At 47.9% G+C, this 25,801-nt stretch overlaps 5 protein-coding genes across 8 annotated transcripts; 2 read left to right on the forward strand and 3 right to left on the reverse strand.

The window, feature by feature from the left end:
- Positions 1 to 524: 524 nt before the first annotated feature.
- On the reverse strand, positions 525 to 7,105 carry e4f1 (E4F transcription factor 1). Of its 4 annotated transcripts, none has more exons than XM_086176262.1 (14): positions 6,956 to 7,105; positions 6,557 to 6,699; positions 6,381 to 6,459; positions 5,693 to 5,868; positions 5,485 to 5,605; positions 5,231 to 5,383; positions 4,042 to 4,229; positions 3,656 to 3,913; positions 3,163 to 3,274; positions 2,864 to 3,081; positions 2,569 to 2,767; positions 2,318 to 2,481; positions 1,548 to 1,610; positions 525 to 1,473 (listed from the first exon to the last, which is right to left on the reverse strand). In XM_086176262.1, the coding sequence occupies exons 1-14, from the start codon at positions 7,101 to 7,103 to the stop codon at positions 1,099 to 1,101; spliced, it is 2,397 nt and encodes a 798-aa protein (XP_086032388.1). In that variant the 5' UTR covers positions 7,104 to 7,105; the 3' UTR covers positions 525 to 1,098. The 4 variants fall into 4 exon arrangements, with proteins under 4 accessions (XP_086032388.1, XP_086032385.1, XP_086032386.1 ...); XM_086176259.1 differs by having other exon boundaries at positions 6,381 to 6,456; positions 6,956 to 7,081; XM_086176260.1 differs by having other exon boundaries at positions 4,042 to 4,205; positions 6,956 to 7,081.
- Positions 7,106 to 8,787: 1,682 nt separating this feature from the next.
- ciao3 (cytosolic iron-sulfur assembly component 3) lies at positions 8,788 to 13,695 on the forward strand. Its single transcript, XM_086175625.1, has 11 exons — positions 8,788 to 8,879; positions 9,613 to 9,708; positions 9,793 to 9,936; positions 10,010 to 10,139; positions 10,646 to 10,780; positions 11,228 to 11,346; positions 11,576 to 11,705; positions 11,797 to 11,869; positions 12,669 to 12,806; positions 12,926 to 13,083; positions 13,195 to 13,695. The coding sequence occupies exons 1-11, from the start codon at positions 8,814 to 8,816 to the stop codon at positions 13,434 to 13,436; spliced, it is 1,431 nt and encodes a 476-aa protein (XP_086031751.1). The 5' UTR covers positions 8,788 to 8,813; the 3' UTR covers positions 13,437 to 13,695.
- LOC147217071 (hydroxyacylglutathione hydrolase-like protein) lies at positions 13,633 to 18,105 on the reverse strand. The gene is made up of 10 exons (XM_086175626.1): positions 18,050 to 18,105; positions 17,699 to 17,843; positions 16,124 to 16,188; positions 15,930 to 16,047; positions 15,719 to 15,827; positions 15,537 to 15,640; positions 15,163 to 15,264; positions 14,972 to 15,051; positions 14,643 to 14,794; positions 13,633 to 14,525 (listed from the first exon to the last, which is right to left on the reverse strand). Exons 2-9 carry the CDS (start codon positions 17,801 to 17,803, stop codon positions 14,644 to 14,646), a joined length of 834 nt encoding a protein of 277 aa, XP_086031752.1. The 5' UTR covers positions 17,804 to 17,843; positions 18,050 to 18,105; the 3' UTR covers positions 13,633 to 14,525; position 14,643.
- Positions 18,106 to 18,639: 534 nt separating this feature from the next.
- Positions 18,640 to 22,467, reverse strand: LOC147217072 (hydroxyacylglutathione hydrolase, mitochondrial-like). The gene is made up of 9 exons (XM_086175746.1): positions 22,309 to 22,467; positions 21,848 to 22,035; positions 20,977 to 21,041; positions 20,770 to 20,887; positions 20,529 to 20,637; positions 20,266 to 20,369; positions 20,071 to 20,172; positions 19,903 to 19,982; positions 18,640 to 19,347 (listed from the first exon to the last, which is right to left on the reverse strand). The coding sequence occupies exons 1-9, from the start codon at positions 22,373 to 22,375 to the stop codon at positions 19,248 to 19,250; spliced, it is 933 nt and encodes a 310-aa protein (XP_086031872.1). The 5' UTR covers positions 22,376 to 22,467; the 3' UTR covers positions 18,640 to 19,247.
- On the forward strand, positions 21,981 to 24,324 carry fahd1 (FAH domain containing oxaloacetate decarboxylase 1). Its single transcript, XM_086175747.1, has 2 exons — positions 21,981 to 22,060; positions 22,681 to 24,324. The coding sequence occupies exon 2, from the start codon at positions 22,757 to 22,759 to the stop codon at positions 23,414 to 23,416; it is 660 nt and encodes a 219-aa protein (XP_086031873.1). The 5' UTR covers positions 21,981 to 22,060; positions 22,681 to 22,756; the 3' UTR covers positions 23,417 to 24,324.
- The last annotated feature ends 1,477 nt before the right edge of the window (positions 24,325 to 25,801 follow it).

Genomic DNA, 25,801 nt, shown 5'->3' on the forward strand with positions numbered 1-25,801 from the left:
AGAAATGGTTCGTTGCATGAAAAGGTAGCGCGAAGCCCCATTTTTCTATAAATACCTTTTCCTCCATCTCTCGCTCCGTCCTCTCCTCTCTCTCTGTCTCCCTCTGTTGCTGGCGTGGACGAGGGTGGGGGAGCAGGGGGCTCTCCGAGGGCTGAGGAATGACCCAGAAACCGCGGCGTACCAGCCAGGGACGCTTCTCCGATTATAGCGACCGCGTTAACCTCGACGCGGCCCGCCGAGGCGCTCAAGGTTACGCCGACTGCAGATGATCGGGCCTCGACGACGCCAGGCGCCTTCACCGCGAGCCCAGGAGATCGTCTTACCTTCTCTTGGCCCGGGCGGAATTTGTTCTGCGACGTAAAACTTGCGAAAAGATAACAAGCGATTCATTGTCAGCAGAGATGTTCCAGAACATTCACGCATTAACTACCAATAAACAAGTTTGACTTTGGAGAACTCTCTAACAGCCGTCTCATTTCTCAGGCAGGGAAAAGAACCGTAAAGAAGGATGCGATCAAGACGTCTTTATATGAAAATAGCATTTATTTGAAGGTTCCTCTGCTTCTCGGTGAGTGCTGGTGACGCGGTCATGCTTCGACACAGACAAATGTTCCACCAGTAACACCGTCCGACGTCCCTGGAGTCTTTCGGGGTGTCCTGCTTTGAAAAGCAACGACAAGTGCACTAACGGAGCTCAGATCTCCGTTCTTCATGTAAACAAAACACTCCCGGTGTCAGACGGCGTCTCCCGCCTGAACCCGGTTACGCCATTTCACAGACCGGAAGGGAAAACACCTGGAAACGTGAGTCGTTCCGGCACGGACAGATAAACTCGACGCCAACGGTCGTTTTCCGCCGCTGACCGGCTCGCCCTCTGGCTGCGAGACCCCTGTGCATGTCCTCCAGCGAACAATGTGGGTTTAATCTGGTGTTTGACCTGCGGTGCACTTCAAAACGCAGGGGATGATATAAAAAAAAAAAAAAAAACATTATTTTTAAAAAAACAAAACAACGAAATACATAACGGAACCGCTCTTCACATCCTGAACTTCCACTTTGGCTGGACTTTGGCTGAGGACCACCTGACGTCCTCTTCAGTCACACAATGACCGTCTGAATCTCCACCTCCTCCGGAGAGGTGATGACGTATTCCTCCTGCTGCTGCACCACTTGTATTCCTTCCTCCGCCGCTTCTTCGGTGGTAACCATAGCGACCGTCCCGTCCGCCGTCTCCACGGCCCCGGTCGTGGCCAGGAGCGTCCCGTCGCTGATGGCGGAGGCCAGCGTCATGGCCACCTGCTCCGTCAGGCTCTCCGGCGTGGCGATGGTGATGGTGTCGCCGCAGTCGGAGATGGACGCGCCCTCCTCGTTCACGGCCACGTTGCGCACGATGATCTGGTGGCCGCCGGCGCCGCCGGCGCCCTGGGACTGGCTGACGATCTGCTGCACCACCTTCATGATGTGACTCCCCATCTGGCGGAGAGGCGGGCCGGCGTTAGGGATGGCGCTGCAGCTCGGCGCCGATGATGTCATTCACGTGCACTGACCTCATTTTGGCCGTCTTGGATGAGAGTCACCTCCTCCTCCTGCATCTCCTCCTCGCTTTGAGTCTGCGGAGGACAGGAGAAGATGGATGAACAGTGACGGCGCCACCGACTGCAGCCGTTACGTCCCGGAACCCCCCAAAAAAAAATATTTGGATCTCCGTCCCCTATCCCCGAGGTCAGAGGTCACATCCTGCCGGTCTCTCAAAGCTTTTGGACGCTCAGACTCCCGCAACCAATGGCGTGGCTGCCTGGCGGTCAAATGGCGTCCTTCCCTGCTGTCGCCCACCTAATATCAGACGTTTTTCTGGACGAAATATAAAAACGCACACACGGTCGTAGCAGTCGTCCAGCTCCGGTCTGCCGAGCGCCCGCGCGCTGCCCTTTTCCTGCCGTCGGCCGCAGAACCGGAGGAGGTGTTTGTGAATGTGCTTCCTCTGCATCCTGAATTCATTATTTCAACTTGGATAATGAGACACAGCCGTTGCTAGACTTCCTATCGTTCTCTCTTTTGTAATCAACCCTTGAGTCGTGAGTCTGAGTTCACGTTTTAAGTGTCCCGCGGTCAAAAAAAAAAACAACAACACACACAAACGTATTTCTCAAACATTTGTCACAAACTTCCGTTCAGATTTCACGCTCTGTCTTTCACCTTTTCAATCTCCCGCCTGCTCAAGCTGACAGCGTTCAACAGAACATCCGCCGATCGACGCGTTCGGGTTTCCCGTTCTTATCCAGCCGACGCGGTGATCCGGCTTCCTCGCGACCCTCACCTTGATGATGTACTCCTGCGTGTCGGCCACCACGGAGGAAAACTCGACCAGGACGGCGTGAGGGTCCTCGGAGATGATGGCCGCCGTGGCGAGGCCGTCCACCGACGCCTGCTCCTCCGTCACCTCTTCCGACTGCTTACGCGACTCGTCCTTATGGCAGCCTCCTGGCAGAAAGCACATTTAGACAAGGTCAGAAAAAAAGCGCCGACTTTTTTTTTTTTTTTAATATCCTTCCCGTCCGTCCGGCTGACCTTTAGCGCGCATGTGTCGGTTGAGCGTCCCGTGTTCGGCGAAGGCCCGTCCACACTTGGGACACTTGAAAGGCTTCTCTCCGGTGTGCCGGCGGATGTGTCGCACCAGAGATCCCTTCTCTCTGAAGCCTCCCAAGCAGAACTGACACACATAGGGCTTCTCGTCCCCGTGAGTCCTCTGATGGACCTGCAAGGCGTTCTAGACGACACACAGATATGCGTCGGAAGAGGATTAAACATTACTTGGGATTTATAGGAGAAAACATGACAAAGAAAGAGGGTGAGCGGGAATTACCTTGGTCTTGTAGCCCTTGTTGCAGCGGGCGCAGTGGTAGGGTCGCTCATCTGAGTGGGCCCTCATGTGTTCACGTACGTGCCCGATGGTTTTGTACAGCTTGCCGCACTCGCCGCACTTGTACCGCCTCTCGCTGACGTGCACTTCCATGTGTTTCTTGAGAAGGTACCCGCTCAAAAACTCTCTTTGGCAAAGAGTGCACTTAAAGGGCTTGTAGCCTGCGTGGAGAGCGCACGTGAGCTGCGTGCGGAGACAAGATCCATTACCATTCCGAGTACCGCTCACTTCCGTGGACTTACCAAAATGGCCCTTGAGATGAAACCGAAAATAGCTCAAGCCCTTGAAAGAGCGATTACAGTGTGGACACGTGTGCAATTTGGCAGATATTTTCTCCTCTCCGTCTCCAGCTTCCTGGGAAAAGACATATTACAGACCGCCGTGGGACCGGAACAGAAACTCCAGCGGCACAAGCGACCAGGTTAAGTCGACTATTTGTCAACTTTTCAATTCCGGCAAATACATAAATCCCGTTGTTTCCAGGTAAGGGAAGGATGCGACGCGACACCATTATACATCATGGGACTAAAATGATGATCGACGGACGTCGCGAGAACGAGACGTCGGCGCAAAATGATCTGCTTGGAAGAGCTGAGGAGGACGCTGAGATGGAGCTGCCAGGCAGGAGGCCTGCAGGACGACCGAGGAGGTCTATGGATGGACGGGGAGTGATGAGGATTAGATGGAGGAAGATGAGCAGCCCGAGCAGCGCCTCCTCCTCCTCCTCGCTCTTACCTCCGCCTCCATCTCCACGAACTCTTCTTTGACCTGGATCTCCGTCATACTCTCCTCGGCACCAGGACAGTCTGTGACCACCTTCTCCATCTCCTGCGGCGCCGCCGCCTCCTCCTCCTCCTCCTCCTCCTCCTCCGCCGCCACGGCCTCCTCCGTTCTCAGGGCGATGCCAGAGTTGATGATGGCCTGGCAGATGAGATTGTCTCCCGCGGCTGCAGCGGCGGCGAGAGCTTCTGCCTGAGATTGCTCCACCACCACCTTGAGCCAGGAAGAGTGACATGAAACAGGAGCTGAAGGTAAAAAAAAAACTTCTCCACACGAAGACATTTCCAAAGATGCCGTCGACAGTAAAACTGAAGGCAGTTTGGTGAAAGTCTCCCGTGTACCTGCTGCTCCTGAGGCTCCCCGTCCACCTCCATGGTGAAGTGGAGCTGATGGATGACCTCCTGGGAACCGGCCTCCACTAAACTGACTACTGCCGTCTGAGCCTCGACCACCTCCTGCTCTTCGGGCTGCTGCTCCACGACCACCACCTCTTGCTGGACGGGCACTGCGGCAGGATCACAGTCAACTCCTGGGGGATTCACACTCACCCGTCAGTGACCGAATTTCTTTGAATCCTCGACTCCGGCGCCGTCCAGATCTTAGATTTTGAGTGACTGATAGCTTAGCTTAGCGTAGCTTTGACATTTATTTGTCGAGAACTACGACCGTCTAGTTCAGGGGTCGGCAACCCATGCTGCTCTTCCATCTTTACACTGCGGCTCCGAGCGGCTTGGGAAAATAAATGATAAATATTTAATTGAAGTATATTTCATTTGTGTTAATTCCTTTTTTTAACTTTTAGTTGTAAGTTGGAAGACTATTGTGATCTTGAAATATTAAATAAAATTATATTTATTATTCTTTGCCGCTCAAAATAACGTCACACCGGTAAAGTCCCGATTTGCAGATGCTGTGCGCAGAAGTTCAGGAGCAGAAGTCCTATAAACCAGGTAAAATAGATATTTATGAAGATATTTTGCAAAGATTTATTTTTTATTGTTTACTGTCACAGTGATTTTTTTCCCGATTTATTTTTAAAATTCAGGTCAAGGCTCCGCTAAAGGCTCTGAAAGCTCAAAGCTCAAAATGAGTTCATTACATAAATAAAATTTAATTTTCTCTGTAATACTTTGTGAATTTCAGAAGCAACACACTTCACACTTGTTTATACAAAGTGTAAAGGTAATAAAAAGCAATATATACAGTGGTACCTTTATTTTAGACGTCAAAAAGTAATTGCGGCTCCCAGTGTTTTCTTTTCCGAGGAAACCGGGTCCAAATGGCTCTTTGGGTGTTACGGGTTGCCGACTCCTGGACTAGTTAATCATGTTCCTACCACGAATTTTCCATTAAATACCAAAACATTTGACTTTACTAAAAATTAATACTGGTCTCAACAGTCCTCCAAGGATGAGCTCCTCGAGAAATGAACATTAAAATGCCCGATTAACAAATAAAACCGAGGTAGACGTTTCAGACGGTCTGAACGAACGTCTCCTAAATTCCACTATCCGTCACGACAAAGCAGACCTTTCTGCATCCCGTCCTTGCTGACCAGGATCTCCTTGTACTGAACGAAGCGGATCTTCTCCGTGCACGGCGTGAGGGACTTCAGGTGTCTGGTGAGGGCTCCGGACTCTCGGAAGGCCAGGCCGCACAGGTTGCAGCGATACGGTCGCTCATCTGCACGAGCGAAGCACCAGAGTAGAGCCGTGAGTCGCTTTAACAAGAACATTTACGGCGGTGGCGGAGATGCGTAACGTCGGCGGACGTTAGATGCGTACCGGTGTGACGGCGTTTGTGACGGATCAGGGAACCTTTGGTGCGAAAGGACGTCTCACAGAGGTTGCAAAAAAAATTCTTCTGGTCGCTGTGAGTTTTCAAGTGAGTTCTCAAAATGTTGGTCTGTTCGGTGAGAATGGAAACGGAGTGTTAATTCGAGAGGATGGCCGACACAAACGTGAATATATAATCATGCACAAACATCCTCACCGTTTTAAATGTTTTCTCACAGAGCTGGCAAATGTAGCGTCCCTCCGGACTGACTTTGAAAACAACTTTGTCCCCATCGGGCTGCTCGGACGGGGCTCCTTCTGCAGCCTGCAGCTGCTCCGTCACCTTGATCGGGGGGATTCTCTTCCTCTGACGCGACACATCGCCGTTTTCTTCTGTGAGGAAGAAGATCGAGATCATCCTGTGCTTGGGGTGGATAACTCGAAGTCTGAATAAGACCTTATGTTCCCGGCAGAGAGCTGCGTTCCTCTAATACAAACCTACTAGCAGTACCTTCTGCTCGCTCCAAGCGATCTCAGGCGAAACTGTTCTCAGTTCTACTACCTCAGTGGTGGAACAAACTTCCGGAAGCAACAAGACTAGCATCATCTCTCTCAACCTTCAAGAAACAGGTAAAAACTGTTCTATTTCAGGACTTTTTACTGCGCTGATGCCCCAGATCAGGTTAGGCAGCAAGTTAGGCTATGCAGTGTGTGTGTTTCTGTGTAAGTATGTGTACGTCTATGTCAAAAAAAAACAACTCACTAACCCCAGCTTACTGTTCTGTATATTTCCTGTGCATCGTGTATTTGCAAGTGTATTTGCAGTCCTTATGTCCTCTATTGTAAGTCGCTTTGGATAAAAGCGTCTGCCAAATGTAATGTAATGTAATGAAGCTTCCATCTACCTTTAGCGTTGGTCTCCGGCTCCTCAGGGTTCGACTCCCCGGCTGCTTTCTTGTCTGACGCGCTCCCGTTGACAGCCTGCTAAAAAGGCACGAATAACGAGATCCAGTGGATGTATTCGCTTTATAAACGACGCATTTTGAGGGGAAAATAGCCGAGCGTGTCGCGGAGCTCCTACCGGCTGGACGGCAGCCTGCTTGCCGGCCGCCGGGCTCGCCTGGTTCCCCGCACGCCTGCAGCCGCGGTGCAGCTTGTGCTGGATGAACGCCTCCAAAGTGGAAAACTCCGACTGACATCGTCCGCATTTGTGAACATCCTCATCTGACAAAATAAAAAAACAACCCCGGCGTTACCCAGTCACATTAAATTTTTATCCACCTGGCTTGTTCGCGGAGCGGTTCGCCGCGCCGCTAATACTAATAGGATGTTTTTAAGCGAGGCTAACAGAGAAGCTACACTTTAGCTTGCGTTGCTAACACAGCTAGCTGCTAGCATCGTTTCATGATGGTGGAATTACAAAGCACAGGCCCGGATAAAACTTCTTATTTTCCTGTTCTCGGAGAGCGGCGGGACCCACCTTCGTCCCCGATGGTGGAGTGTATGGCGAGCGTCTCGCTGCCGTCTTTCGTTGGCTCCTTGTCCGTTCCTGCCGTATGATTATTTTCCACATTCATGTCGTTAGAGTTCTCCGTCTCTGTCGCAACGCCGCTGCGGGGAGGGAACATGGCGGATTTACGACCCCGTAGTCATAACAACAAAAGACATGCAGCCTTAAAACTTAGGGAAAAAAGGCCAAAAACGAGTAATACGTTATGTTCAATTTGAAAAATATGTGAAAAAAAACTATTCACAAAAAAAAAACCAACAAAAGACACATGCTTTGAAATATCAATAATATCAACAGTAACAATAACGTAACGCTTTCATATTGACAGTATTATCTGTACATTTTGTGAAAACGATATTGAAACCACAGATCATGTGTTTTTCTTTCTACTGCGAAAAAGTACACCGTTTTTGGGCTAAAACTCAAAAATGGGTGAAAGAAAAAAAATTCCATCATCACCGATTTAGCTCTCAAAAGATGACATAATGCTTTTGTTTTATAGCACTATGCTTTTTTATTACATGTTTACTTTTAGGTAAACGAAAGAGATGAACTCTGTGGTCTTCATAACAAAAACAGAATGCAAGAATGCCCCCCTCCCCCCAATTTTATCATTCTTAAAAAAAAATTGAATTAAATAAAATAGTCTTTGAAACCAAAAAAATTACTGTTTTATGAATGATATTCCCTTAGATCCATTGAGTTAAATACATATTGTATTCCCACTATTTTTGTTCTCAAAGTTTACATTGTTTCTCTCAGGCCTTTACTCTTGTTTACTCTTACAGTTAATTGATTTTATACTAAATAAGTGTCTTTATGTTTCCTGATGCCTGTTTAATGTCACTAATGTACGATTGCATTTTGCCAGGTTCATTTGTTTATATGTTTTGTTTGTTTATACTTTAAGTTCAATAAAGGTAAAAAAAAACATTTAGCCAGAACAGATTTCAATTTAAAAAAAAATTAAATTCATTTATTTATTATAATATTTATTTATTATTGTTATGTTTTACTTGAAACTCTGGCACAATAATTTCCTTTGGGATAAATAAAGTTGTTCTTATTCTTATTCTTATTATGTATAATATTTATTTTTCAATGAATTGTTTCAGTTTGACCACAATAACTCTTCTCTTAAATTTGCAACTATATTAGGAACAAAATATCTAGATTTGGTCCATGTGATATTGGTGTGTTTTTTTTTTCTTTCAGGTCAAATATTATCAGCAAACGTTCCTATATAATAGTATGGCTTCATTCTTGATATATGAATTAATAAATCATAAGGTGCAATCCCTTACTTGTCTTTTTTTTTCTAAAACAGTAAATGTTCATGGTGCAATGCTAAATCTTTATATGTTGACTATTAAGCCATAAAGCATTGCCTCTTTGCACTAAATGATTGTTACATAAAAGCCCCAAATCGGTGTAAATGACGTGATGTAATTCAACACAAAATGAGCAACGCTCTAATACACCGGGAAACATTGGTCAATCAACTTATCGCTTCAATACGGTGATGATTGCTCTGCATCAATGTCGTGAAAACGTCAATTTGACATGAAAAAACAAATCGTATATGACACAACAAGTATAAAAACTATGTCTTTGAACATATTAGGAAAACATTGTAGAAACACAAAGATAATGGAGAAAACGGTTAATGAGGCACGATTGGTAACCAAGGAGGGCACTTGGGATATATTATTCTTATTTTTCTCCGAGCAAGATTATCCAGTTGTGACTAACCAGCTGGTGAACAGGGAGGCATGGCGAGCTTTTTACGACACCGAATGTAAACAAAAAACACTTTACGGCAACAACCATGGCTTCTCACTTCAGCGGGGTGCTGCAGTTGACAGACCTCGATGATTTTATCACCCCTTCGCAGGTACTGACATTTATCTTTGCCCGTGAAGGGATGATGTTAAAGGCAGACGATAAGGGGGGAAAGTGAAGAAATATAAAACGCTCCCATTTCTTCGTACGCGTTTTAGATATAATAGTTTTTTTAACGATAGCGGGATGCTAACTCACCTAGCACTCGGTGTCAGAATGGCTCGACAGCGGGTAGAGTGGAAAATATCCGCCAAAAGATCGAATAGGTCTTTCAGTAATTCATCGTCATGCGAAGTGAAGTGGATTACGACAAGTTGAGTTCGTGAAACCAGTCATTTTCACCACTTAAAGCCTATTGCGTAGTTAAGTAGCCGCTTGAGTAATGCTAGCTATGATGCAAGCCCGCAGTAATAGCAGTGGTCGTTCCCCACCTGAGGCAGGCAGGCAGGCAGGCAGGCAGGCAGCCGAGGGCTTTTCTGAATATTAATGGAAACTGTGCTCTAAATTTGAACACAGGATTGCTTTAAGATGTGTTGTTTGTTGACCAGACTTGCTGCTTTTATTACCAGGGTGACAAATATAAAGCTCAGCCGTCGGCTACACTAATGAAGATATCAGTCATCTGAAGGGTTTAGCCGGCAGACAGACTGTTTTAGTTTTGGATTTGCATTTGTTTATGCCGCGTGTGCCATTTCGTGTGGACTTCGGTAGAGTTAGCATTCAGACACATGTTGTTCTGATTCACGTGCTTACAGGTTGTCTCATGTGCCACCTTTATCTTGCAGGCATGTGTGAAACCCGTCAAGGTTGAGAAGAAACAAGGCAAATCTCTGGCCAAAATTCAAATAGAAGATGACGGCAGTTACGTCCAAATTAACCAAGTGCGTGTTAATTCGAACCCATATGGTGAGATGTACCAACGTTCTTCTTCGCTTTACCAAAGCTTGACACATGTTTGCTTATAGGATGGGGAGAAGGAGAAGCTAGCGAAAGCCAAGATCACACTGAACGACTGCCTGGCCTGCAGTGGCTGTATAACCTCAGCAGAGAGTGTCCTCATCACACAGCAAAGCCACGAGGAGCTGTTCAAGGTGTTAAATGAAAATAAGGTAAATATATGTGTGTCGTGCATCGTGCGTGGTGGATTACATGTCAGCTCACGACAGCTGTGACCCTCCACAGAACGCAGAGACAGAGCGGAAGGTGGTCGTGGTGTCAGTGTCGCCGCAGTCCAGAGCTTCCCTCGCGGCACACTTTGGCCTCAGCAGCAGCGAGGCAGGAAGGAGGCTGACTTCTTTTTTCAAAAGCATCGGTGAGGGGAAATGGCCCTTGTGAATCACACTGCTCACTCATTCCGGAAATCTAGCAACAGAGCGGGTGGATTTAGGCCAAGGGTGGGAAAAGAGCATGGAAACGACCTAGTGGTGGGTCACTTTGATCTCTGAGATTCAAAAAAACCCCAAACCCCAACCGTGCTGCGGAATAAAACTATCCGTGCCATATGTCACTTTGCTGGAACAGATGCCAGTTTGATTAAAGCCCCTTCGGTTGAAGTATTTCTCAATAAAAAGCACAGGTTTATAATTGTTTTGGTCACCTAATATTTGTTAAAGTCTGTACGACATGAAAATCCCTGTGGTGTAAAACACACTTGACACTGCCTGGGAATCGTTCATTTTAAATAAAAGTCTTGAACAACCAGGCCGACTTCGAGTTGCATTCGAACAGCCCTGCTGTCGTGGTCAGTCTGGTGAAAGCGGTCGAAAAGAGGAAAAAAAGAAAAAGTCTACCTTTCTGATGCGGCGGTTTGCGTTTCAGGAGTTCACCATGTGTTTGACACAAACTTCAGTCGGACGTTCAGCCTGCTGGAAAGCCAGCGAGAGTTCCTGGAACGTTTCCAGAGGAAGGAGCAGGACAGCCAGGCTCTGCCCATGATGACGTCTGCCTGTCCAGGTGAACTTCTCTGCAATTTAGATTAGCAAAATTGCAAAATGAGATAATCCACAAAATTGTACACTGTTATCTCTAAAAGATGGAAATATAAAGTTTTCTTGTCCTTCGTGAGGGATTGAAACATAAACAAGGCTCAAAATAAATACATCACGCTATGAATAAAAGTCCAGCTGGTAGAAAACATTTAAAGAAAGGGAAACTCTTCAATCACAAGGACAGGAATGTAAGTTTTTAAGTAAAACTTAAACTTATTGATTGATTGATTTCATCACAAAATTAGAAAAAAAAACAACTTTTGTCATGTTTTGTGTTTTCCTCTGTCATGAGCCAACACACACGCTCCATGGATATTGTGACATTATTCACATTAGTTTGCGTAAGCTGTCATAGCTGATGCAAATACAGAAGACAAAACCATTTATCATTTGTTATCCGTGTCCGGTGTAGGTTGGATCTGCTATGCGGAGAAGACTCATGGGACCTTTATCCTTCCATACATCAGCACCACCCGCTCCCCTCAGCAGATGATGGGGTCTCTGGTCAAAGACTACTTTGCAAAACAACAGGTATTCATCCGTGCACGTGCTGTGGCGTCGCAACGCTGTCGCTGGGATTTCATTTTCCTGCTTAAAATCTTCCGGCTCGCTGCAGTAAAGAGGAAGCCATGATGTTTCATCCTTTCAGCGATACGATGTCTTGGTTGTCGTGGTTGTCTCCTTGCCATAACGGGGCGTCTGTGCATGTTTGGAACGTCAGAAACTCGCTGATCTTTGCGGGGTGTGTTTTTACTGTCAGGGCCTGAGCCCGCAGCAGATCTACCACATGGCGGTGATGCCCTGCTTCGACAAGAAACTCGAGGCGTCCAGGTCCGACTTCTACATGGGAAAAGCTGACACCAGAGAGGTGGACCTCGTCATCACCTCAGGTACGGTCGCTCTGTGACGTTCTCCGGAGGAGGAGATGCGCAGCATCCTCTTTTCTCGCTGCCACTCACGACCTCTTACTCCGTGTGCTAGGAGAAGTTCAGAAACTGCTGGAGGAGAAGAATATCTCTCTGAATGACGTGGCTCCTGCACCACCAGATACACTGTGAGTTTTGTGTTTCCTGGCATCCAGTCATGTATCTTTCTCTGAAAAAGAAGCGTCTGACATGAGAGTCTCCTTTCCCTGATACAGTGGACCCTCACTTTCTGCAAGACCCCCCTCAAAACGTGAACACCCGCCAAGTAGAGACGTGGTCATTGTATTGGTACATACAGAGAGTCTTGAAATGTACAGAATTACAGAACTTCAGTCGACCCTTTACGAACCTCCATGCACGATCTGCTTTACTGATGTTTCTTTCTTCCGAAACATCATAATAGACCGTCGCTTTCTCTGCTTTTTCTCTGCTTGAAAATGTTTTTCTAAACTGCCACGGCGCCGTCCATCAAGTTACAAAAGCGGACCGACCGAAGCGTTTCGTCGCTCCGATCTTGCGATTTATTTTGCAGGGTTTTTGCGGCGTTTGTCAAAGCAGCGGGTCATTCCAGTGTGAGACCAGCAATTTCTTCCTCCTCTTGTCGCTTCCCTTTTCCAACTCCCCGGCAGACTGCATCATCTCAGCGAGAGCTCATATTTTAATCATATTATAAATTGAATTTTAGTTTAATTTTACATCTTTTTTCTTCCTATGGCTATGTAACGATAAATCACGAGAACCGAATGACAAAAACAAAAAAAAAACACAAAGTAGCCGAACCGCTACGCAGCGAGGGTTTGCTGTCTTCTTCTGAATATCGTGTTCGAACATCTCATCATTTCACACCTTCAGTGACTCAGGAGCGTCGCACACCGTGGGTCATTGAGGAGAACTGATGGGACTTGAAACTTGTTGTCGCACACCCAGGTTCAGCAACGTGAGCGGGGATGATTTCTTGAGCCACGCCGGCAGCGGTTCGGGAGGTTACCTTCATCACGTCTTCACATATGCAGCCCAGCGGCTCTTTGGCGAGGAGGTTAAGGAACTCAAATATAAGACACTGAGGTGAGTGTTCACATGAAGTGACCTCTATGGTGGAGCTCGGAGGATGCGTCTCCTGGATAACTCCAGTTGGAATCAGTGGCAACGGAGGACAGATCCAGGTTCCTCTGCTTGTGCTGTAGGAACAACGACTTCCAGGAGGTGATGCTGGAGAAGGACGGCGCCGTCGTTTTGCGCTTCGCCTCCACGTACGGCTTCCGCAACATCCAGAACCTGGTGCAGAAACTCAAAAGGGGGAAATCGCCGTACCACTTTGTGGAGGTCATGGCCTGTCCATCAGGTGCAAAGAAACATCACAACTTCTAAAAGACTCTCCTGTCTCCCACCATTCCTCGATTGAAGCGGCAAACTGAAACGTGACTCGACCCTTTTTGCTGTCGTTCATATTCAGGTTGTCTAAACGGGGGCGGCCAGGTGAAACCCTCCCCCGGTCAGAACCCGAAGGAGCTCCTCCAGAAGGTGGAAGAACTTTACAAGGCGGAGCAGGTCCTACGTCCGCAGGACGACGCCCGGGTGTCGGAGCTCTACCGGTCCTGGCTGCACAGCGTGGGCGAGGAAAGAGCCCGGGAGCTGCTGCACACTCGCTACCACCCCGTGGAGAAGATGACCAACGGCCTGGCAATCAAGTGGTGATGTTGCTGGCTAGATGATCGGCCGATGGCTGCTTCATCTGGCAGGCGTTCCTCCAGAAGACTCTTTTGGAGCGGGCGGCCGGGGGAAAGAAGGTTCGCTCACCAGGCTACATCATGATTTCACACTATGAAGGTTTCTTAACAATGCAATGATATGTTTTCAATATAAAATGTGAGTTTAATAAATCTATTTGTAATTGTCTTTTAATGTAAAGATGATGTTTTTATTTTTTGAAAAATAAACTGAAGTCACAGCCGCTACGTTACGTTGTGCCGAGCTTCTCTTAGAGAGTCACCAACTCACACAAATCAGCGTGTGGATTTTTAAATCATTGAAAATTCCAAGCGACAGAAGAGGCTGACCTGGTGAAATGGGCTCGTAAAGCCAGAACACAAACACGTTTCAGGGAACGATGTTCTCCGACACTGTGGTGCAGAAGTGACCGTGAAACCAGCCCTTCCACCCCCAGCTGGGAACATCGTGTGAGAGCAGCTTCACGTTGGCATTTTGTACAGGAGCTCCAAAAACAATAGCTGTGACTGTACAAGGTCATTCAGCCCGTAACGCTAAATCGTCGTTCCTGTGCAGCTCCACTCTGCAACCCCGGGTCCTTGTGTGAATTAACTACTCTGAGTTGACCTTCCCTCAACTGCTTCATAACTGACCCGATGTCCCCCGAGACCGACCTTTGCGCTTTCTAGTGTTAGCAAAAGCAATCGGCATCAAACCTCGACGGAATAACTCAACGGCTCTGCCACAGCTGTTGTTTTTAGATGTTACAACTGTGAGAACTTTGGGGCACGACGACCGGAACGGCAGACCACATTTGAAATGATCCGGTTTGGGGTTAGTTTTGGAGTCCTGATATACTCGGTTCCGGCTGTCGGTGCGACCCTCGGCCACTTGTGCGTGTGTTTGGACTGCGGGAGGAAGCCGGAGGAACCCCGCGCAGAACACACACACACACACACACAGAATCTTGCTGAGGACCTTCTTGCTGCGAGGCGGAGGTGCCGACCGGGTGACGTCCGTCTGCAGCAGTGGCTTCATGTTCAAGGTCGGCGGCTCGGCTTCTCTTCTTTGTCGGCTCTTCTCGTCCCAAATGGCCGGGAGACATTAGAAATGGAGAGAACACAAGGTCTAGGGAGGTTTAGTTGCTACATCCTGTCGATCGACCTCATTCTGTTCGGCACGCTCGGTCTGGACCTCAAGGTCTGAGCAACCCCCACTCCAGAGCCATCATGGCGTGGGGGGGGAGCCTCTCCTTCGGCTTCTTGAATTTGTCCTTCTCTTTCCGCAGGACCCTCAGCACCTCCACGGGGTCCGTCTTCCCCGTGAATTTCTGCACAGCTTCCTCCCTGCGGTGAGAAACGAGACGGTATTTTCAGGATCTACACTGTCCTGGAGTAACTTTCCGTGTCCTATGTACGCACAGCGCTGTCGTGGAGGGAAGCTAAAGCAGAGAAACACACAATTTAATACAAATAGACGAAGCGTTGGAGTTTTGGATCGAGTCGCACCGAATCCACACTCACGAGAGACGCAGGAAGGGGTTGTACTGGAACTCCTCCATCAGAGTGGACGGCACGGTGGGTTTGTCCTCGTCGTCTCTGGCCTGTGAAGACATGAACTTTAACTTAACAGCCGCGCGCATCTGGAGATCTGCATCCAGAGAGAAGATGAATTTCCCGCTCGAGCCGAAGGTCGGAAGGAGAAGACGTCTCACCCTGGCCCAGCCGAGCATCTCTTTGACCTTCTCGTTGTCCGGCTCCACCAGCATGGCGAACTTCAGGTTCTTAATGGTGTACTCGTGGCCACAGAACACCTTCTGCGGGTTCACAAAGGTCAGGTTGGCACCCAGCACACTCTATCCGTTCTGGAAAGTCCCACCACCTGAGGGGACCGTCGGCGAGCCTTGACGTGAACTTGCACCCAGGAGCCGGGTGGAAACAAAGCTTCTCAAAAAGCTCCTGGGTTTAAGTTCCTGCAGTCAAAAGGCCTCTTTGGAGATGGTCTGCAGTCAAAACACACTGAAATATCCTTATTTTAAGTGTTTTTCCTGTGACCCACAACATCTCAAAGACCTTCTCGGTCACTTGCCGTGTCCTCCGGTAAGGAGCCCAGCACTTGGGTGAGATTGTGGTACATCTGCTCGGCCGTGCCTTCCAGGAACTTCCCGCATCCGCCGATAAACAGCGTATCCCCTGGCGACCGGCAGAGCGCACACGTTCAGCCCGTCTTTCCGAAGCGGCGAGGAGAAACGTGCGCCCGCGACCTCTGACCTGTGAAGACGGCGGGGGCGTCGGAGCACTCGTCCTCCCAGACGAAGAAGCACATGTGTCCGGAGGTGTGGCAGGGGGTGAACAGGCACCTCACGTTGATGGAGCCGAACTGCGAAGACGGGGAAGGAGCACAGAAGCCGTCAGAGAAGGGGATCCCCTCGGACGCGACGCTCCCCGCCTCCCGGCCTCCCCGCCTCCCCGCCTCGGACACCTTGAGCTCCTGAGCGTGGGCGACCTGGTCGGTGAGGCCGCCGATCCGCTGGTCGGCCCCGTACACCCGCAGCCCCGGCACGTCCTTCAGCAGAGCCTCGTTGCCCCGGGCGTGGTCCCTGGCGTGGAGGAAGGAAGGGGTTTTCACGTGGACGCGGGTTGGATCTGAGCTCTTACCTCGCTCTACGGCCTTACCAGTGATGGTGTGTTGTGAGAACAGCCACCAAAGACACACCCTCTCTCTTCACTATTTCTAGCAGCTGTTGGAGGAAAATATCGTTTCTACCTGTTTCGCTGGAACACGAACATGCAGATGTCTTAAGTAGCTGGACGTCGCTGCGGGGGGGGGGGGGGTTGGGAAAAGAAACAAATGTTACGGCTTATTGGATTTAAAAGACGAGACGGAGCGGCAGTCCCGGCCCCCGGATGCCTGCAGTTTTGGGGTTACGGTCATTTCCTCCTACTAGTTCTGATGGTTTAGCTCAGGGGTCGGCAACCCTCAACACCCAAAGAGACATTTGGACCCGGTTTCCTCGGAAAAGAAAACACTGGGAGCCGCAATTACTTTTTGACGTCTAAAATAAAGGTACCACTGTATATATTGCTTTTTATTACCTTTACACTTTGTATAAACAAGTGTGAAGTGTGTTGCTTCTGAAATTCACAAAGTATTGCAGAGAAAATTAAATTTTATTTATGTAATGAACTCATTTTGAGCTTTGAGCTTTCAGAGCGTTTAGCGGAGCCTTGACCTGAATTTTAAAAATAAATCGGGAAAAAAATCACGGTGACAGTAAACAATAAAAAATAAATCTTTGCAAAATATCTTCATAAATATTTATTTCACCTGGTTTATGGGACTTCTGCACACAGCATCTGCAAATCGGGACTTTACCGGCTTCCGCCGGTGTGACGTTATTTTGAGCGGCGAAAAATAATAAATATAATTTTATTTAATATTTCAGGATCACAATAATCTCCCAACTTAGAACTAAAAGTTAAAAATAGGAATTAACACAAATGAAATATACTTCAATTAAATATTTATCATTTATTTTCCCAAGCCGCTCGGAGCGGCAGTGTAAAGATGGAAGAGCAGCATGGGTTGCCGACCCCTGGTTTAGCTGATGTTGGAGGGAAAGCCTTGGTAGATATTGAGATCTTATGTTTTCAGTTGTACTGAAGCAGCTGCTGCCACGTCCGGCTTCCACACCGGTTACTCTCAAACTTCTGCCTCACTTCCTGTCCTCCTTCCCTCCATCCACGAACCTCCTCTGGTCCTCCTCCAGACCTCCTGCAACCTCAGCATCCTTCTACCCAGATCTTCGCCGTCCCTCCTCGGTCTTTTACCTCCAGAACATCTAACGTGTGCCGACCCTCTGATAGATTCCATCCTCCTCACTCCCAAAGAGGAACCTCCACATCTTCACCTCTGCCTCCTGCTCTTCCAAACCAGACACCATGGCTGCTCTCACCTCCGTTCCTCCACCTCTTCTCCACCCTCAACATTGCTCTGGACAGTTGTCCCCCATCACACTAAACTCCTGCACCCTCTTCATCTCCACCCTCCGCGGCCTCACTGTTCTTCTCATCAGCACACGTGTCTTCTGTCCTGCCGCAGCTAACCTCCATCCCTCTCCTCTCCAGGTCATACCTCCACCTCTCTGGATGTTCCTCCACCAGCTCCCTGCTCTCACTCCAGAGCCCATGATCTTCTGCAAACCCCAGAAGGCGAAATGTGTTTCCTCGCCCCCGGTGATCATCTCTCACCCGGTGTGGCACCGCAGGATCCACGGCTATGGCCACCTTACTGTGCTCCTCAATGACCAGGTACATGTAGTTGTCCTCCAGGATGGAGATCACCTTTACCTTCATGGCCCCTCCTCACACGCATGCGCAGACGGGCACTTCGGTGCTGGATGGAAAGTAAAGCATCTATTAGCATTGCTCGGCTATTTGTGACAACTAGCTAATAATTAAGTTAGCGTGTTCAAAACATGCGACTGTTTTAAAAGCGCCCTCAAATTATAAACACCGAAGACGAGTCGCGAATAGTTTTCCCCACGGAGGAAGTCATATCGAATTTAATATGTGTTCGCAGGCAAAGTTTGACGTTGTTACCTTGAATGATATCGGTTGGGTTTGTTTTCTCCTCCGACCGGCTCAGAGAACTACAACTCTGATGCTAGCAGGAGATCTCGCGAGAGTAGGGAGCTAACGTGGCAACAAGGTATAACAATCGAGCCGGAAAAATTCAGCATCCCTATTGTTTATATTTTGGGTGTAGATCTATTTCATTGTTAATCAAGACAGTTCACCAAATTACCTCTACTAAACATTATTTATTTATCTTTCATCCTCAGAGAAAGAACGCACAATCAGTGTTTTTATTTATTTTAGATAAATACCAGTTTTCCACAATAGTGACGTATGATTTCATGCTACCGCTCCATTTTAATAATTTATTCCTAAAATAAAAGTTAAAATCTTTACCGTGTGTCTGGGTTTATAGTGCCTGAATGAACCGAGTTCCTATTAAAGTACCGGTAAAGAACAATTTCTCGGCAGCGGGACAAATAAAGTGCTGTCTTCTGTTTACTTATCATTTCCCAATAGACTGAGGCCATACTGATTAATCATTACATTAAACAAGCTTCCTCATGGCCCACCCTATATTGTTGTGCTTTAATATAAATCAAGGTAGACCTTAACCATTTTTACATCAAATGCATTTATTTCTGCACCAGAACATCATGCAATCTATTTTGTAAGATCGTACCTAACGTGCGAAAAGAGCATTTTGTGTCAAGCGCATAATTTCCCAAATAATTAAATAAGTGGACAAACTTATATTCTACTTTTCTTAAAGGGGGATGAGATAAAAAGCTCTCGTGCGTAACAGAGAATAGTGGGCCAAACAAAGGATAAAGAAGAGAGAATCCCGGATCAATTTATGACTGATGTGATGAGAGAAAGTCAAAATAGGAAAGTATATATTAGTTTGTACATTCTCATTCGATTAACAACACAGTACTCGATAGAATTCAAATTTCCATTTACAAATTAACAAAGTTCTTTGTTGTTTAAAGCATTCAATGAATGGCCATATATTCCTTACGACGACCAAACCACAGTTAAGACAGTTGCCAAAAACAACTAAAACGAGAACTGGTATTTTCTAGTGACGGTGGCTGTGATGGATCTTATTTCTTGCGATTTTGAAGATGATTTGCAGATTTCCCCTTTAACATTCTATGGACGGCTTGAAACGGTGACGGGTCAGAAAACATCAGCATTCAGCAGAATGAGCGCCAAGCGGTCACTCCTTCGGCACCCGGAAGTTGTCCTTCTCTTTCCTGAGGCTTCTCATGGTTTCAATGGAATCGGTCTGCTTCACGTGGTCTTGCACGGACTTCTCTCTAAGCGATATCAGAAATACTTGCATGTCAGCACATCCACGGGAACTGTGGGCCTCAAAACAACGGACTGCAGGATCCCAGAAGGTGAGATCATTCAATTTGAGGAGTTTAAACATCTGTGGAAATTTCTTGGATTGTTGAGTTGCAATGTTGATGTTTGTAGTTATTCTCACAATAACAGAAAAAAACATTATAATTGTGAGGAAATTGTCTTCAAATCAGTAATTTAATTAACTGAACATTTAAAATCAAAAAAATTTTTTTGATTTTTTTTAACCTAAAAATCATAAAAAATATTTCAAAATTGCAATAAAAAAGCTCGAAATTTAACATGAAAATGTGAAATAATATGCCTTATTTGCAATGCGACAGTGAAATAACAATATCTGAACTGACTTTCTATGGTTATTTACTCAGTGAGAACAAACGTCAAATGCATTTTGGATAATTAAAAATGATGTTTCAGTTAAATCTAACTGAAAACAAACTCTCTCTAAGGATAGCATTACGATGTGTATGAAAACCGAGCTTGTATTTGGAGTGATTTTTACATACTTGACTCTCATAAAAGGGTTAAAAGCGAACTCGTCGGCCAAGGTGGACGGGATGGTCGGCTCTCCTTTGCTGCATTTTTCCTGCACGAGCAAGTCAGCGTGTTATTATTTCCTGTGGTTAATGAGAAATCTCCTGGCCGAGGTGACCGTGCGTAGGCGAGGCCCGTACCTTCGCCCACACCAGCTTCTTCTGGATTGCCTCATTGTCCGGTTCCACGTGGCGAGCAAATTTCAGGTTGCTTACGGTGTACTCGTGACCGCAGTAAACGCGCTGCGACGACAAAACAAACGTGGCGGGATTAGTGTTTCGTTCACCTCGGTATCTTCACAGACTGACCGGAATGCAGAGTTTGGATTGAGCTACCGTCTCAGGAGGCAGAGTTCCCAGCGTTTCTATCAAGGCTTTATACATCTGCTCTGCGGTACCCTCGAAGAATTTACCACAGCCGGCCACAAACAGAGTGTCCCCTGCATGGAAAGGAGAAACAGTCCCGGGGCGTTAAAGGGTCACGGGCTGCAGAGCGATGAGAAGGACCTTCGACGCCCAGTGTTTTGGTCAGACGCGTCTCCGGAATCGGTGCCTTCTGCAATGGATTGCACGTGGAGAGCAGGCCGGACCGCACGTACCTGTGAAGACAGCTGGAGGCTCGCTGCTGTTTTCTTTCGTCACGTAGTAGCAAATGTGACCGGTCGTGTGACACGGTGTGAACAGGCATTTGACACTGAGAGAGCCCACCTGGGAGACCCCACACAGACCCCATGAGCATTTTCAGTGGATTCAGCACCACGCACGTCATAAAGAAATATGTTTCCTGTGCGTCTGTGGTCGCTGGACTGCGGGATGGATAGTTTTGTCGGGCAGCCTTACTTTCAACTTGTTGGAGTGGGAAACTTTCTTTGTTAATGCGTCGACTCTGTCGTCGCCTCCGTAGACCCTCAGCCCGGGGATCATCTTCACCATCTTCTCATTTCCACTAGCGTGATCCCTTGGGAGAGAAGGCAAGAACTGTGGGTACGTTACACCTTCCGGGCCTCGAGAATATGAGCACGTTGGTGTTCCCGAAGCTCGGCGTACCAGTGGTGATGCGTGGTCAGAATTGCCGTGAGCTTTACCCCGTGCTTCCTGACAGCCTCCATCACCTGTGAGAGAAGGTACATCCCAACCCGTTATGACCAGACAACGCTCAATTCATCGTCCAAAAACAATGATGACGAATAGGAATCGAGAGGACGTTTGTTATTACAATGAAGGAAAGCACAGGAAGGGAAGACACTCCTAGAAGTTGCAAAATAAATGGTTTATCTTTTGTTATGAAGAGTAGAAACACACACTGACTTGAATGGTAACGACTAAATTGTAACCTGAGTTACTACTAATAAAGGCTTTTTCCCTCATTACACATGGCTTGGCCACGGGTTATTTGTTTCCTTCCAACTCCATTGCTTCGGGGACGGATTGATTGCGAATGCCTCGAGTATCCTCTGACATTTGAAGAGCTGAAAGAGTTGTAAACATCACCAGCAGTAATAACAGCGGCAGCCGTGCTAAACTGTGAATGTAACACCGGGCTGGTGCAAAATACACTCCTGTCGCTCGTGAATAAAAGTACCGTATCTAGACTGCGTCATATCCAACAGCATGGATAATCAGACACACTATGTTTGTCCCTTTGGGGCAATAGGAGGGCACACATGTAGCATACACATCTGGAGATTCAACATCTACGGATAAACTGTTGAAGAAACCACACATCTGTGTATGCATACACACGACTGTGCATCTGTTCACCTCTGCAAATACATATTGCATCATTTTAGTGTTATATTATCTTGCAAGGACAGCAGAAACCTGTTTCTTTACCGCGAATACAAGAGTAAACACTTTTTAGTTGTTTTTTTTTTTCGTTTGTCCAAAAGGTGTGTGTGTTGAGGTGGATCACACACACCTTGACGGGCTCCACCGGGTCGACGACGGCCGCCTCTCTGGTGTCCTTGTCTATCAGCAGGTACATGTAGTTGTCACTGAGCGCCGGCACAAGTTCGACCCTCATGTTGTCTTGTTCCACCAGGAGCGACTTCCTGTCCGCGGCGGCGTGGAGCAGAGCGGCTGCGTGGGCCCGGACCTCCACGGGAGCTGCACACAACACCGCACCGGACAGGTGAGGACGCTGTCAGGTACGGGCCTGGATAGCCGGCCGGGAATCGGCGTCTGCTTTTGCTTTACTTTTCTTACATTTCTGCAGAAATCAACTGTTTTAAAACAACATTTAATCACTTTTATTAGAGCAAACTGACGCGGGACCCCTCACCGCCGCCGCCGATGCCGTGTAATAACAAAAAAACAGGAAAGCGTTAAGAAGGATTCGACAACCCGGGATGGACGTGGCGAAGATGGTCCACAACGTACCGAATTTCAAGGCTGTCGCGGCTCCTATCAGAGTGCAGGCACTCCCTGCGAGGGACCGGAATAACATAACAACAACAACAGACGCCTAATCACGCCCGTTCAGACCAGAAAAGTTCAGTTCGGGTTGACTTCCGCATCCGCCCCCTTGACGTCACAGACCCTCTCCCAGCCCCAGCCAATCAACTTCGGGGGAGGGGATCGGCCATACGTTAATATCGACTATTTAAGCTAATTTATTTTTACGTTTCGTCACTAAACTCGTTGAACTACTATAACGTGCGGTTGAGATATGTATCCGTGTTGTTTTTTTAATTTTTTAAATGACCGCGGTCATCTCCGTCCACTGCGCATGCGCGCCGTCTGTCCCCGCAGGCCCTCCGTAGGTCGGTGATCCCGGCCGGTCAGAGTCGAGGCGAACCGGAACGGAGCGGACGCGGACGACCGCGGGATGACGGCGCGACACATCTCTCGCTTCTGGGAATGGGGGCGAAAGATCATCTGCGTCGGGAGGAACTACGCGGACCACGCCAAAGAGCTGAAGAACGCGGTTCCGACCGAGCCGGTGCTGTTCCTGAAGCCGCCGTCCGCGTACGTCCGGGAGGGTTCGCCCGTCCTGGTTCCGGCCTACACCTGCAGCCTGCACCATGAGGTGGAGCTGGGGGTGGTGATCGGCAAGGGGGGCTCGGCCATCCCTCAGGCCGAAGCCATGGAGCATGTGGCCGGATACGCCCTGTGCTTGGACATGACGGCCCGGGACGTCCAGGACGAGTGCAAGTCCAAAGGTCTCCCCTGGACCCTGGCGAAGGCCTTCGACACCTCCTGCCCGGTCAGCGAGTTCATCCCCAAAGAGCGCATCCCCGAGCCGGGGGACGTCCGGCTGTGGCTGAAGGTCAACGACCAGCTGCGGCAAAACGGCAGCACCTCCCAGATGATCTTCTCCATCCCCTACCTCATCAGCTACATCAGCGACATCATCACCCTGGAGGAGGGCGACCTGATCCTCACCGGCACCCCGAAGGGGGTGTCCGCCGTGCAGGAGCACGACGAGCTGCAGGCGGGCATCGGGGACGTGGTGACCATGACCTTCAGGGTGGAGGGGAAACAATAGAAGCAAGAAGAAAGAAGCTTTTTTCCAGTGGAAATGACTGATCAAGTGTGTGTGTGTGTGTGTGTGTGTGTGTGTGTGTGTGTGTGTGTGTGTGTGTGTGTGTGTGTGTGTGGCTCAGCAGGTGGCGGTACTGTAACACCACCTGTTTGCTCTGCTGCTGGTGACGCCTCCAGGAATCCCACCGGCTAATTATCGGTCAGCAGAACTGTTAATTAAAGAGATTGATTTTAGACAAATCGGGATTGTTTGTTTTTGTGTGGAAGTGTGTGGGTTAAAGTTCAGATCCCGGGGCCTCCAGGGGCCCGTGGCGGGGAGAGGTTTGCGGTTTCCACAGCGTGCGAGGATCAATACTCTGTGAAGCCGTCAGCTGCAGGTCTTCGCCATGCAGTCGCTCCAGAGACACGCGACCGTTCACAGGATCGGACCACGCCGGGTCTCCAATGAACCTCACGCACGAGTCTGGACTGTGGGAGGAACCTGGAGGAGAACATGGAGACTCCACACACACACACAGGTCCCTGGTTGGAATAGAAGCAAGGAGCTTCTTGGTGTGAGCCGAAGCCTCCAACCTCTGTGCTGCACGTCTGCTGATCCAGGGGTCGGCGACCTTTACCTTTTCCCCACAGTAAAGAAAACACCGGAAGCCAAACAACACTGTTGAAGTGCAAAATGAATTGACACGGCATCTTATGTTGCTTTGTTTTTTTTGCCTTTATGCCATGTATAAAAATGTGTGTTACATTTTTTTTAAATCAATGACGAAATGCAGGGAAAACATTTTCAACTCTGAACAAAAGACGTCGTGTTGAAGTTTACTTTTAAGCAAAATACTCAGTGTCTGTTTGAGTCCTTCTTGTATTTATGCAAAAAAGGCAAACTTTTATAAACCACCAGCAGCAAACCAAAAATGCTGTCCTCTGTCTGTGTGCTGTTTATATATATATATAAAATGCAATATTTTAACACCTTTTATTTAGATGTTACAAGATCTCCATAATCTTCAAATTTAAACTACAATAAAATAAATGAATAGCTGTTAATTATTTTCAAAAGCCAGAGGGAGCCGCGGGTCGCCGCCCCCTGGGCTAATCAAACACAATCACTGAAAACAAAGTGCTCTGGTGTTTTTCTCTGGTAAGAATGTCTTTGCTTTGTGAATGAACTTTCAGCGTCATCATGACATGACCCTGCGGGTAAAGACCGATTATAGACAGTTAAACCTATTACGACATCAAATATGAAAATAGCGTCCGATGTAAGTGTAGCTGCCCTCCTCTCTCCTCTTCTGTGCACGTCAATCGTTCAGAAGACGTAAAGCGCGGTTTCTTAGAGGACGACTAAAGGTAGGCCTTCTGTTCGGCTGCATTGGTTCTGGTCCTGATCGGATGGGATGGAGGTCTGGGCTTTTTACCCCGAAGGCCCAGCATCAGCAGCCTTCTCAACCCAAACAATATCTGCATTATAACGCATCTTCTACAGTCTTGTTTTGCTTTTCAGGCCTTCTGGAAATCATCTGATGCCCCCCGAACCCCCTGCCTCCTCCAATGCTATTTACTAAGTCTATAACGGTGCACATATATATTTCCACATGTTAGGGTTGATTGAAGTTTTACTCACCTCATTCCTGCTGCGAGATGTCCAGGAAGGAGATCTAGTCCAGTTTCTGCACAGGGATCCAGTTCCCTCAGTGTGCATCCTGTTTGCAGTTAAACCGCTGCCGGTGCTATGGGTCCCTCTGGTGGTGGATGCAGGACCTTGAGAAGGACAGATGGTCACTGAGGTCCTCGTTGCATGCAAACATGCAAACATGTATGGTGGAACAAACTTCCGGAAGCAACAAGACTAGCATTATCTCTCTCTATCTTTTCTCTTTCAGGACTTTTTACTGCGCTGATGCTTGAGCTGCCCCAGATCAGGTTAGGCACCAAGTTAGGCTATGCAGTGTGTGTGTGTGTGTGTGTGTGTACGTATGTGTACGTTTTTGTCTTAAAAAAACTAAACAAAAAAAAACTAACCCCAGCTTACTGTTCTATATATTTCCTGTGCATCTTGTATTTGCAAGTGTTATTTGCAGTCCCTATGTCCTCTATTGTAAGTCGCTTTGGATAAAAGCGTCTGCCAAATGTAATGTAATGTAATGTAAACATGCAAACAAGTAAACATGCTAACATGCTAAGATGCAAGGCTGAGTGCGATGGAAAGAGCGCATGAGATTGTGCTGCAACGGAACCCCGATGTAGTCATAAGGTGTTTATTTCAGTTATAATGGAGGATCTGGAGGGTAAAATACATCAATGAAAGCTACTTTGTTAACGTGATATGTAAGAAAATAGGATTCTTTTTGCCTCCGCTCTGGTCCCGTACGTGCATTCCTGCCGGACCGTT

This window comes from Fistularia commersonii, chromosome 28, assembly GCF_037954325.1.
Source record: "Fistularia commersonii isolate RoL2024-O1a breed Wild chromosome 28, RoL_Fcom_v1.0, whole genome shotgun sequence".
NCBI classification, from domain to species: domain Eukaryota; kingdom Metazoa; phylum Chordata; class Actinopteri; order Syngnathiformes; family Fistulariidae; genus Fistularia; species Fistularia commersonii.